This window comes from Crocodylus siamensis, chromosome 9 (genome assembly GCF_052110815.1).
Source record: "Crocodylus siamensis isolate JL-2025a chromosome 9, ASM5211081v1, whole genome shotgun sequence".
Classification (NCBI taxonomy): Eukaryota; Metazoa; Chordata; order Crocodylia; family Crocodylidae; genus Crocodylus; species Crocodylus siamensis.
In genome coordinates this window covers 53,126,814-53,139,104 of record NC_143403.1, presented here as the reverse complement: position 1 = coordinate 53,139,104, position 12,291 = coordinate 53,126,814, and the positions used below count along the sequence as shown (strand labels likewise).

Genomic DNA, 12,291 nt, shown 5'->3' with positions numbered 1-12,291 from the left:
CTTATAACTAAAAGGGATCTTTTCTTCTCGTTGGGAAATGGAAATTCTCTAAAAGCCCTGTTCAGCCCTGAACAAGTCATGGAAGACAGGAAATCTTGAAAGCCAGGTGGCTTAAAGCCCCTGCATGCTGCCCTTCTCTGTCATGGCCTACGCTCAAGGCTTTGCCTTCCCCTCCCCACAGCTAATGCTATTGTGATGTTCACCATCATGGCTGATACGTGGGGAACTGAACTGGCAATGTCCAGAGCTGAACATAGGAGTCCAGGCAGCTTGAGCTAGCATAGGTGGCTGAGGGCTTTAAAAGTCTCATGTCTTCTGTGTATAGGGCAGAGCAGGGGGAATATAACACGTACTTACTGGAGGGTCATAACTGCTTCAGAGAAGGGAGTGCACAGCTGGTCTGTGCTTGGCATTAGTAGCAACATCCCCTGGAGAAGCATGAACTCAGGCCTTGTTTAATGTGTTCTGTAGCCCAGTTCCCAGCTCCTGTCTACCCATCCAACTTCTGGAGTTGTGGCCCATGCTACTACTCTAATGCTCATGGTTACTCTTCACAGGAGCTACAAGGTCCGTTTTAACAGTGTCTCATCTTCCTCGGATGTGCGGAAATCTTCAAGTGATGGGCCTGATGCCAGGGACAACTTTGAGAGCACGGGGCCTCTGGCTAATGTCAGGTGAGCAGGATGGTGAGGGAGGGAGGCACCGGTGTCCTGCCCCTCCAAACGATGGAGTTCAGCCTGACTGTAAAAATCAGCATTTCCTGCCATCTCTGCCAGGGACGGAGATGAGGGACATGACAAGTAGCTGCTGCTAAGGGCCATTCACCCTAGCAAAAGTTAAAGCAAAAGATAAAGCAAATGTTTATTGTATAGGTAACCACAGACTCACTGGCCTAACCTGGCTCAGAGTCTTTATTATATTTACTGGCTTGCCCTGACTCACCTGGTCAGTACTTTGTCACTTCCTAGACCTTTAGGAGAATAGCTATACAATATTGCACAACAGTCCCTGTGGCTTTTTACTGTCTCCCAGGCTTGTCAGCCCTAGTTCAGATATCTGCATCCCTTACTGGCCTGGCTTCTTGCTGACCGATTTTCACCACTCTCCGTGAGGGCCAACCCACCTGTGTCACCACTATCTTCACACAGCATGGCGATGGCCCTGTAGCATAGAGATGGCCCATGCAGCCCAGAGCCAATGAGGTAATTTGGGCTCTGAAAGGGCTTCAGTTGAGGGGATGCTGAATTCCAGTGATGTAGTTTGGGGAATGCTTAGAAGACTGTTGCCTAATTGCAGTGCTTCTTTTCCACTACTGGACCCCAGGCTGGGAAGTGATTATTCCTGATGGCTATGCAGGCACAAGTCTTGTCTCTCCAGGGAGGCAGTGTTTCCTCTGCTTTCTTGCCCTGCTTCAGCCTGTTGTAGCCATGGCTCTCATCTGTGTGCAGATTCTCTGTGTTTGGCCTGGGGTCGCGGGCTTACCCCCACTTCTGCGCCTTCGCTCGTGCTGTGGACACCCTTTTGGAGGAGCTAGGAGGGGAGCGGATCCTCCGGATGGGAGAGGGAGATGAGCTTTGTGGCCAGGAGGAGTCTTTCAGGACCTGGGCCAAAAAGGTCTTCAAGGTAGTCTGCTTCCTTTGTCCCTTGGGCAGCTTAGAGGAGGGTGGGACAAGAATATTGGAAGTTATGAGTCTTTGCTTATGTAAATCTACTGTTTAGAGCTGGGCCTTAATGAGGCCCAAGCACCCACAGGACCCAGGCTGTTAGGCAGGGTTGAAGTCCACATCTTCACCCTATCTCTGCAGTTGGTGACAAACTCATAGCACAGCCAAGGATTGAAGGCCAGCCTCCAGCAGGTCTTCAGCTCCTGTTAGTCAAAAATCTGCTGGAGGACCAAGCAAGGGTCTGTGATATAGCTGGCCTGATTCAGGTGGCTTAGGATCAGCCCAGCAGGAAGGAGCAGCCCAGCAAGAAACCTAGAGCACAGTTTGGCATAATCAAAGCCTTCTTGGAGGGCTGTCTTGTCTTTAAAATTGGCCTTGAAGTGCATTCTAGGAAAAGATGGGCTGTAGCATTGGATTTGGATCTCATATAGCCTGATATTTGGGGCATTTGGATCCTGGGTTTTAGTGTAGCTAACTTGGAAATATAAGAGCCATTTACCAATATGTAGGTGAACCAGTACTGTCAACCTCCATCATTCAAAAGTCACAAATTGGACCAAAGTGTATTGGAGACTGGACAAAAGAGAAGAGTATATGTTGAGTCTGTTTGCTTGCCTTCTAGTTCTGGTTATGTTCATATTTTTAAGCTTCTTCTGCATCACAAAGGCTAGAAACTGAGGAACTTGGCTTTTAAGAAAAACATCAGCTATCTGTGGACTTATAATGAAACCCTGAGAAATGGCAATGCTGTGGGCCTGGGCTTGGAATATAGACACTTTAAAAACTGGGATGATTAGAACCAAGTTTTTGGCTTGGCTGATGATGACAAGAAGGGATCATTTAGGATCTCTTAAATTTAAGCCATGCTAGGCCCTAGGAGTAATCAGATCCAAGGATCTGGCTTGGCCTCTTCTGTATCATGGTGAGGGGGCATTTTAGGGTATGTTCCTTATTGATGTGCATCAGCAATAATACTAATGGTAGATGTGTCCATGCAGCAAGGAGAAAATAGACTCATGGGATGTGCCTCCCTGCCTTGTGCCTGGTTCTGAGCATCACTGTCCTATCCCCCTTTCCATGTACACATGAGTGGGAGGGACATTAGCTAAAAATGGGTGATAGCACATGGTAGGATTAGGCTGAGAAACTGAGTGGGTCTTTCCTGGAAGTCAGACTGAGTTGAGGAGGTCCCTGAAAGCTTTGTGTGTGTTGCAGGCAGCGTGTGATGTGTTCTGTGTGGGAGACGACGTGAACATTGAGAAGGCCAACAACTCCCTTATCAGCAATGACCGCAGCTGGAAGAGGAGCAAGTTCCGTCTGACCTACGTGGCTGAGGCCCCTGAGCTCACACAAGGTACAGGTGCTTCATCACCTGGTCACCGGGGCTTTGAATATGGGGTGGTATCTGAGAAAGATGGAAAACTCCTGGGGACTGACAAGCTTGTATGGATCCAGTCTGAAGGTTGTTCTGGACAAATTCTGTGCCTTCTGGGTGTTTAATTCTCTCATCCATATCTTGCTCTCCCTCTGACTCATCCTTTTTCTTTCCCCATCTCCCAACTCCTTCCATTCCTTTCCTCATGTTGTCTCACATCTAGTCCTTCCTTCCTGCTACCTTTTCCCCCATTTTCTTGACATGTGGTCAAACCCCATCCCTGCATAGGGAACCCTTCTTAATCACCCTGCGTTCTGCTCAACTCCAAAGAGCCCCAACCTGGACCCCAGTGGCCAGGGAGGACAGCTCCATAAGGTTGCATCTAATTTTGTCTCATTCTTTCCCTGTTAATCTCATTATTCAACCTGAGGCACTATCAAGGGCAACCACAGGACTTTCAGACTAGGGACAGGTAGTGACTGTGCCTGGGAAACAACTTATGAGGACAGGTCTGCATCTGAGCTTCTTTATCTTGACCCCATTCTCTAAAGCAGGTGTGATTATTGCTGAGAGCAAGTGGACTAAGGGAATCCAGGACTGCTCTGTCTCACCTGTTAAAATCCCTGCTTCCTGTGGCTTTGAAATAGTAGGACTGACCCACTAAAATGTAGTTCTACTAGCTCATATATGTGGTACTGACTTGGCTCTTCCTAAATTCAGATGCTTAGCTGCCAGCTATTCCACACCAGTGGTAAAAGAAGGGTGACAGGGGTGTGCCTGTGAGTATGAACAAGCACATGTCCTGTGATGGTGAGAGCCATCTCTAAATAATCCTGTTTACCAACCTGTTAATAGATGGGAAGCACAGCCAGTGTTTGGATCTTTCCTGTCTTTATTGCTTTCACAACAGTCTTGAGAGCGGCACCAAGAAGCATGTCCCACTCCCCTGCTCCCACTCTGTACACACCACACCTGGAGGTGTGGCAGTGAAGCCTCCATTACTTCTCACAAGTATGCCAGAGGTAGAGAGCTCAAGAGGGGTGGGATGGGGCCTTCCTGGGATGGTTTCATGACCTCATTTCCCAGGTGTAGCACACATGGATTGCAAGCCCTAAATCTCTTGGTGCATGTCTACACAGATTCCTGAGTGAAACCAAGTACATCCCCAAGAAACCAGCCCTGCTCACTCATACCCACCTGAGTTCAGATTTGCCAAGTAGATGACCCAATGCAACCCCAATCATGTGCCCTAGCACCATGTTGAGGCTCTCCTGATCAAAGCGCTAAAGTATAGTGCTGGGCATGTGCTCATGGCTGTGCCAAATAACACGTGCAAACAGTTTGCAAACTTGAATGGGTGGGGCTTATTTCTCATAGGCTGAGTCTAGATAGCTATTAACTCCCCCTCGGAGGACATGCCAACAACCTCCACTCCTGGTTCTGAGGTGCTAAATAAACACTGCGGTGGTGGGCAAAACACTCTGGAGACACTGAAACAGCTGTCCTCCCATGCTCGGCTTTTTTCTTTTATTGCATCTTCTTTTCCACAGGTCTGTACAGTATTCATAAAAAGCGAGTCTATGCAGCCCGGCTTCTAACACGCCAGAATCTGCAGAGTCCCAAATCCAGGTAGGAGTTGTAGTCTTCCCTCAGCATGCAAGAGATAAAATATCAGTACCTCACTCACATGTATATATGCCACATCCAGGGTACACTTATGCACACACGTACTATAATCTACAGCATTCCAGTATCAAACCACCAAGTTGGGCCCAAAGTGTGACCTTGGTTAAAAACTATTCTAGTATGGTGGAGCATGCTTATTAATGCCAGTCCTCCACATTTACACTAGCTAACCCTCCTGCCCATAAAGAGCACCTCAATTTTTTCAAAGAGAGGGAAAAATTTTCAGGGCAAGAGATGAAGCTGACAAAGATTCCTATGCTAAGACTGCTAACAGTGAAAGTTAACAGCAACTGAAAACTCTGCAGGTAGCTTGGTGGAGGGGAGGGAAAGGAAGAGGACACATGACTGATATCTTTCTTTCAAGCTCTAGTTCAGTTCTTTTTTTTCAGTTTTATTAGTTCAGCTCTATGGTTATGTTTACAGACAGGCACCAGACTGCTTACCTGTGGAACTTGACCCACTTGCTTGCTGACTTAGAAAAAAATGCTAAAGAAATGGTTCTGTGGCAGTCTTCTAGTTCAGCTCTTGGAGCTGTAGAGAAGACCTACTAGACTGAGCCTAGTCATTTTCCAAAGGGATGTTCTTTTTGTTCTTTCTGTAGTCGGTCAACAATTTTCCTGAGACTTCACACCAATGGACACCAGGAATTGCAGTACCTCCCTGGAGACCACCTGGGAGTATTTCCAGGCAACCATGAGGACTTGGTCAATGCCCTGATTGAAAGACTAGAGGATGCACCCCCAACCAACCAGCTGGTGAAGGTGGAGCTCTTGGAGGAGAGGAGCACAGCTCTAGGTAAGAAGGGTCAGAAGGAGGGACTAGCTGCAGCCAGGATGTCTTCTACACAAATGCTTTTGTCAGTCCTTGGACCTATTCATCCGTTTCACTGGTGTGCTCTCATAAGCAGTGCAGGGCCAGTAGCAGTAGCTGTAGATTTCTCTCCGTGAAAGATTGGGTTTCCATTGGGCAGATCCATTATCAGCTTGTTCTCTGGGAGTGTGGAGCAATCAAAGCAATGGTTTCATGGGCTTGTAGGTTCTTTGGGGAATGGGGTTTTTGTTCCTTGTGTCAAGAGGCAATGACTGACTGGACATGCCTAACCTCTGAGTTTAGAAATAGGCTCGGTACCCCCATTGCCTTGCAATATGTATGAGCATCAGTCTGTGCAAAACAGGTAGAAAGCACTCTCTGTTCTAAAAGGTCCCAAGTCGGCAGCTAATGGAGCCTAAGACACTGTATTCTTTGTGTGTCCAATTGTACGAAGAGGGTGATTTAGCATCATGTCAGAGTCTTCTTTCCAGTTTTTCCTCATTCGCTGTGTCATGTCTCAACACAGTTTGCATCTCAGTGACTTGCCCAAGGTGGGCTGTTAGGTTCAGCTGATCACAGGATTGTACACAATTCTCTCCTGGCAGGTGTCATCAGTAACTGGACAGATGAGAACCGCATCCCTCCATGCACCATCTTCCATGCATTTAAGTACTATCTGGACATTACCACACCTCCCACACCCTTGCTGCTGCAACAGTTTGCCTTACTGGCCACCAGTGACAGAGAGAAGAAATGTCTGCAGGTCCTCAGCAAGGTAAATCCTTAGATCCTTTTGGCAACTGTGTCATAGCGTGTGAGAGTTACATATCCCTCATGGCCACTTTTTCTGTGATGTTATAAAGCAGGCAGTAAGACTCCTCCTCTAATGTGCATTCCACCCACACATCCACCTTCGGTGAATCCCTTGGAATGTGTCTGACTGAGAGACAACTTATATGGCAGCTGATGTTGATGACTTGCCTCTTCACATGCTAGAACACTGTTCCTCAGAAGCAACTTACTGTGGTCCTGCAGCCTGTGGAGATGTCGCATCCCTTGAGATTCAAAATTCAGCTTTGATCAAAATAGCCTTCCCTACTGGCTCTTTTCCCTGGACCATTCACCTACTCAGTTGGCTCAGTACTTCAGCTGATACAATTTAAAATAGTGTCCCTGCACTGATATAACCCCCCTCCATGTGCTTTCTGGCCAAATGATTTAACTTCATATCTTTCTGGTTTGCAGATGAGGGCTCTGTTAGTCAGTGACTTGCCTATGTTCATGGAAAGATGATGCGGCAGAGTTGGGGACTGAACCCAGGTTTCCTAGGTGTTCTAACATCCATCACTTCCTTGCTTGGTGAATAGCATGGACATTTTAATCCAGTTCAGGGGACCCACGCTTGGGTGCTCCACTAGTGCTGTGTTTGTGCAGGAGAGGCTTCCAGTCTGAGGTGTTCTGCCAAAGCTTCCTTTCTCCTGCCCTGGCCACGCCAAAGGATTCCTACAGGGATTGTGCAGTTCTGATTTAAGGTGTCTGATTTAGACTAAGCAGATAATATAGCTCATTTTTCCTTTGCCTCTCTCGGTACAGGGTTTGCAGGAATATGAGGAATGGAAGTGGTCCAAAAACCCCACCATAGTAGAGGTGCTGGAGGAGTTCCCATCCGTGCAGATGCCCTCCTCCTTGCTGCTCACCCAGCTCCCCCTGCTGCAGCCTCGCTATTACTCGATCAGCTCCTCCCCTGACATGTACCCAGATGAGGTTCACCTCACCGTGGCTGTGGTCTCTTACCGCACTAGAGGTAATGATGTACCAGTAATACAGCAGGCTCTGCATGACGGTGACAAGCCAGCACTCATGTGACCATAAGGCTCTACACAGACCTGTGCCATCCTAAGATAGGGCTGTCCTGTTTGCTTGCATTGTAAGCAGAGGAGAATGGGAGCAGGGTGAGGAGCATTAACTGGGAGGAAGGAGGGTGTTACCTGGTTCTGTGACTTGTTCTAGCTAGGCTCCCTCTTAGAAGTAGGGAAGGGAAGTGGGACTGTCAGAGGCAGGAGCCTAAGGACTGTTTGTCTGCTACATGCTGGTGGGTAGTGGGGAGAAGAGACCTCAGCTCTGCCATTGCCACCCCAAGAATGAACTGTCCAGGGCTCCTCAGACAATCCTGTTCCTCTCCTGAATCACAGCCTTAAACTTGAACTGTTGAACTGTTCAGGAAGATGCAAGAAGTGTTGACTATCCAGGTTCAACATGACACCACCGAGGGCTGATGGCAGCTCGTGTTACAGAATGGAGCCCAACTGCTGCATTCTTAAAACATATGTGTGGTTAAAGCCCTGGCTAAGAGGGATGCGTGGTCTATAAACTGAAAGAAGCCTGTAGATGGAGTTGCTAAGTAGGTGCTTGCCCAGTTCAAGATAACTCTGAAAGGTCTACGTTGGCCTTGAGCAGGAAATGTGGCCATGGTGCTAATCATGGTTGTGTAAGCACTGAAACCAGTCACACACTGGCCTGCTCCCTCAGAAAGGATGCCTTTTTTCTTGCCTGGAAAGAAGACTCGGTACTTTCTGACCGACCTAGTTGTCCAGCCCTTCCCAACAAGAGCACCTTGACAAGCAGGACCGCTCCTTGGGAATGCCTAATAACTGTCTATGCCGTGGCAGTAGCAGGTTCTGGTACTGGACAAGGCTGAGCATGCGTCACCCACTCATGTTGGGGGTGAATCTGAAGCAACCTTATGGTGAACTCCTGGGTTTGGAATATGGTTTCAGTTTGCTCTGGGACCCACAACTGTGGTTCAGGCAAGACCTTAGTGACCAACCTTTCTGCATGTGAGTCACAGATTGGACTATGCAGGTAATGGTGCAGTAGTGAACACATGGGGAGAATAGCTGGGTGCAGGTCGATGAATGACTGAAACACTGTGCAGAGATCCTTTTGGTGGTGGTAAGCGCAGAGAGCAAACTGTCTTCTGTTGTCTTCTAGATGGGGAAGGACCAATACACCATGGGGTCTGCTCCTCTTGGTTCAACCGGATACAGCCTGATGAGGTTGTGCCTTGTTTTGTAAGAGGGTGAGTGACATGTGCCCTGCATGTAAAGTCCTGGAGAGACAGGAAGGGCTTGGAAGGGAGTGGGCTGCATGGAGACACCAAGAGCCATGCCAAGAAAGAACCATCTGCAAGCTCCTCACAGTCAAGAGAGTGTGAACTCCTGTTTGTGTAGTACTGCATATGTTTACAGCACTGAAGGGGTTATGCTTTGGAATAGCTGACATCCATTTCCATCGAACAGTTTGCCACATCAAAATATAGAATGTGGACTAAGATACAGGGTGCCCCAGTGCCTCTGCATAGCCAGGATGTGTTTGGAAGAGCCTGGGGCTATGACTGGGAATCCTTACCATGCACTGTGTTTGTTCTGTACTGAGATGCTACTCTCTGGAGCCTGGCAGCACCTGCTTTGCTGTGCTACATTTCTACCTGATTTGGCTCCGCTAAGACTTTATTGACCCAGCTTTGGTTTTGCACCCTTAAGCCTTCACTGACTTTATCCATTGTTTGTCCAGAGCTGCAGGATTCCATTTGCCACAAAATCCCCAAGTCCCCTGCATCCTGATTGGCCCCGGTACTGGAATTGCCCCTTTCCGGAGTTTCTGGCAGCAGCGGCTCTTTGAAATCCAACACAAAGGTGGGCCTGTATTTCTGTTCCCCTTGCAAATAACTGGGTGTGAAAGAGGGGCAACAGGAGTCTACCCCTACCCAAGGGTAATATGAGTGGGTATATGTGGCGGGGGCACTGACAGGGGGAGTGCAGGTATGTAAGTTTAGCGTGAGAGGTGCTGGGCATAATCCCAGCTGATCGCTATGAAGTGTGCATGCATAAATCCCTGATTGCATTCTGTTGGCTTTCAGCAAGAGTGATGAGGTAAGTGCTATGCTCAGAACTGGTTGGAAACTTTCCTGTGTGCTTGTTGGAAAATGTTGTTTTTTACATGAAAAACTTGTGTGGAAATGTTTTTAATGCAATTTTATTCAAAGTTTTCCAGACTTAGAAGGAAACCAAAAAATTCTGGCAAATGTTACTTTTAGGGGAAAAGTATAATTCTTTCCCCATGAAAATTTTGGGGAAATGCTGATTTTTTTTTCAGCTAGCTCTAATTACATGAGACCTTCGGTCCACATTTATGGGTTAGAATGGCACATGACCTCATTCTCCCTTGTTTCCCCAACTCTGTGCTCTGTGACCTTTGACCTTTACCCCTTGCTGTCCCAGGGAACAAAGCTACCAGAAATGTAGCCAAGGTATTCCCTGTCAGGATGCATCTCATGTCTGATTTCAGGCAAAGATGGAACCTCTGTTAAAGAGGCAGTGTGTCTGCTCCATGCAGATGGGTATGTATGAGCCTGGACAGCTTGTGATTTCCAGTTTCTCACTTCTGCCCTGTTTTGTTCCTCCAGATCTGAAGCCTTGTCCTATGATTTTGGTTTTTGGGTGCCGACAGTCCAAAATTGACCACATTTACAGGGAGGAGACCCTCCTAGCCAAAAACAAAGGTGTCTTCAAAGAGCTGTACACAGCCTATTCCCGTGAACCAGACAAACCAAAGGTAATGCCTGGATGGCACACTTTCCTCTTGCTTGTGCCCAGCCCCAAGTTGCCTTGATCGGTCTAGAACAAGTGGTGAGAGGAGCCCCACCCTGGTAACTTTTGATTCTCCCAGAGTGTGGGAAATGCCTGGCCAGCAGTAGCATCACCTGGAAGGATTTTCCTGCCCTACTGAGATTTTTGTTCAAGATTTTAACCCCTGATGAGACATACAGTAGTTTGGAATCCCCCATTCATATACCACCCAGGGAGCATTGCTTTCTTGAAGAAAACACCAAAGCACAACAGCTAACTGGTGGGTCTCCAGACTTTTAAAACTTTAATCACTTCCTTTCTTTCTGCCTTTTCAGTGCGTTTTGAAGCCAAGGCTTTGAGCACTTATAGGCACTAACAGTTACCAGGCACTTTTCCCAAGCTGTATGCTAAGCATGCTGCCCTGGCTAAGTCTCCTCTTGCCTCTCAGTTCCTTGTGCCATTTCCATAGTGCGATCCATGGCTCTGACTCTAGAGCTCCTGGGGTCCCGCTGGCTGCTGCAAGAGCTAGTGGTGCTCAGCACTTCTGAATAACCAAGTCCTGATTGTCTTCAGTTTCCATCCCAAATTTTGTGTAGCTTGGATCCTCCTTGTTACATAGCTGCTGTGTTCCACCTTAGAGGTGGCTGAAACTGCACTGAGAGATGGACAGGTAGAATGAGTCCTGTGGATAAAGTTGAGTTGTTGAGCATTTTGGAAGCTGCAGATAAGAGATGCCATTTAACCTCAGCTGTGGGCTCTTCCCAGAAATATGTGCAAGACGTACTACAGGAGCAGCTGGCCCAGGCTGTGTACAAAGCACTGAAGGAGCAGGGAGGTCACATCTACGTGTGTGGCGATGTCACCATGGCTGGAGATGTCCTCAAGACCATCCAGCGTATTATGAGGCAGCAGGGCCAACTGTCAGTGGAGGAAGCTGGTGTTTTCATTAGCAGGCTGCGGGTGAGTAACACTGCCTTGGTGGGCTGGCTGAAAGGAGGGGAGGGAAGGTTGGTGCCAAGGGCACTGCACCTGGCGCGTCCTTTAGCACAGTCAATCATGATGGGGACACTGCAGCTACAGGATCTGGAAACAGGCAGCAGGCACATCTCTCTCACTTCTTGCACTTACTACACCCCTCCAAGGTGAGGGATGTATTGTTTAACTGTCTCTGGCCAAAGCAGCTGGCTGATGAGCTCCATAATGGAGGGGTAGGTTAAGACTGCCATACTCTCTTCCTCTAGTCACCTTAGGCTGTGCCATCTAGACCAGAACTCTGAAGCAAACAAGCTCAAGAGCAGGAGACCATGGGCTTGGTATGAGAGAGGATCATATTGATGGAGTATATCTGAGGCACAGTCTCTGCAAAAGACTGATCTTTGGAAGAATTTTTGATCCATCTGGCCTTTGTACAACATATAAACAATATATAATTAGACATGAATTTTCAAAGCTCAGTCTTTCAGGAGGTTTGTTTAGTTTTTTAATACTGTGTTTTATCTTTTATAGAGCTTCCTTTTTTAAACTATTTATTTTCTAGACTTTCTACAAAATAGGGACTTATTTTCATTTCTTGACAATGTGTTTGGTGTTGCTTGATTTATTTTTCCTTTTCCTTCTCTTCTCTTCTGTCTCTTTGTGAGGTGGAAGATCTTGAAGATGAACTTTATTTTTCTGGAGAGTGCCTTTTAGAATTTTTACTAAGGAGGATTAAAGAGTGTCTGTTATGTTTTGAATAGTTTCAAACACTTGGGAGTTTAAAATTAAGGGGTCTCTCCAGCAGCAGTTTTAGCAATGGATTTATGTTATTCTTAGCACTGAAGGGTTTTTTTGTTGCTGTTGTTAAAGTGTTAGTTCACCATCCCGTGTGTTAATTTTTTTCAGGGTGACTTATTTAGGTTTCAGCTGTGGTGGAGGTATAGACAAATAGCATTTTAAGCTGTTTTCTCATGAGCAGTTCAGCTGGAGAGGGTTCCAGTGCAAGCGTTACTTTACATTTTAGCTGGGGTAGAGAGTGATATTAATGATCAGTGCAACAATTTCAGTCATACATCGAAAGCTTTATTGGGACATACTTAAGCAGTAACTTATTTACAACAATAATTATAGGCTCACATAGCCTTGGAGTCAA

At 47.2% G+C, this 12,291-nt stretch overlaps 1 protein-coding gene across 5 annotated transcripts in view; it reads left to right on the top strand.

Moving 5' to 3' along the window:
- NOS1 (nitric oxide synthase 1) overlaps positions 1-12,291 on the top strand; it is a 164,798-nt gene that overhangs the window by 140,157 nt on the left and 12,350 nt on the right. For all 5 annotated transcript variants that reach the window (XM_090062055.1, XM_090062059.1, XM_090062056.1 and 2 more), the window contains 11 exons: positions 558-674; positions 1,449-1,623; positions 2,880-3,018; positions 4,590-4,668; positions 5,327-5,520; positions 6,141-6,310; positions 7,129-7,339; positions 8,527-8,614; positions 9,109-9,230; positions 10,001-10,149; positions 10,929-11,123. In XM_090062055.1, the coding sequence (XP_089918181.1) occupies positions 558-674; positions 1,449-1,623; positions 2,880-3,018; positions 4,590-4,668; positions 5,327-5,520; positions 6,141-6,310; positions 7,129-7,339; positions 8,527-8,614; positions 9,109-9,230; positions 10,001-10,149; positions 10,929-11,123 (1,639 nt within the window). The remainder of the gene's footprint in view (positions 1-557; positions 675-1,448; positions 1,624-2,879; positions 3,019-4,589; positions 4,669-5,326; positions 5,521-6,140; positions 6,311-7,128; positions 7,340-8,526; positions 8,615-9,108; positions 9,231-10,000; positions 10,150-10,928; positions 11,124-12,291) is intronic.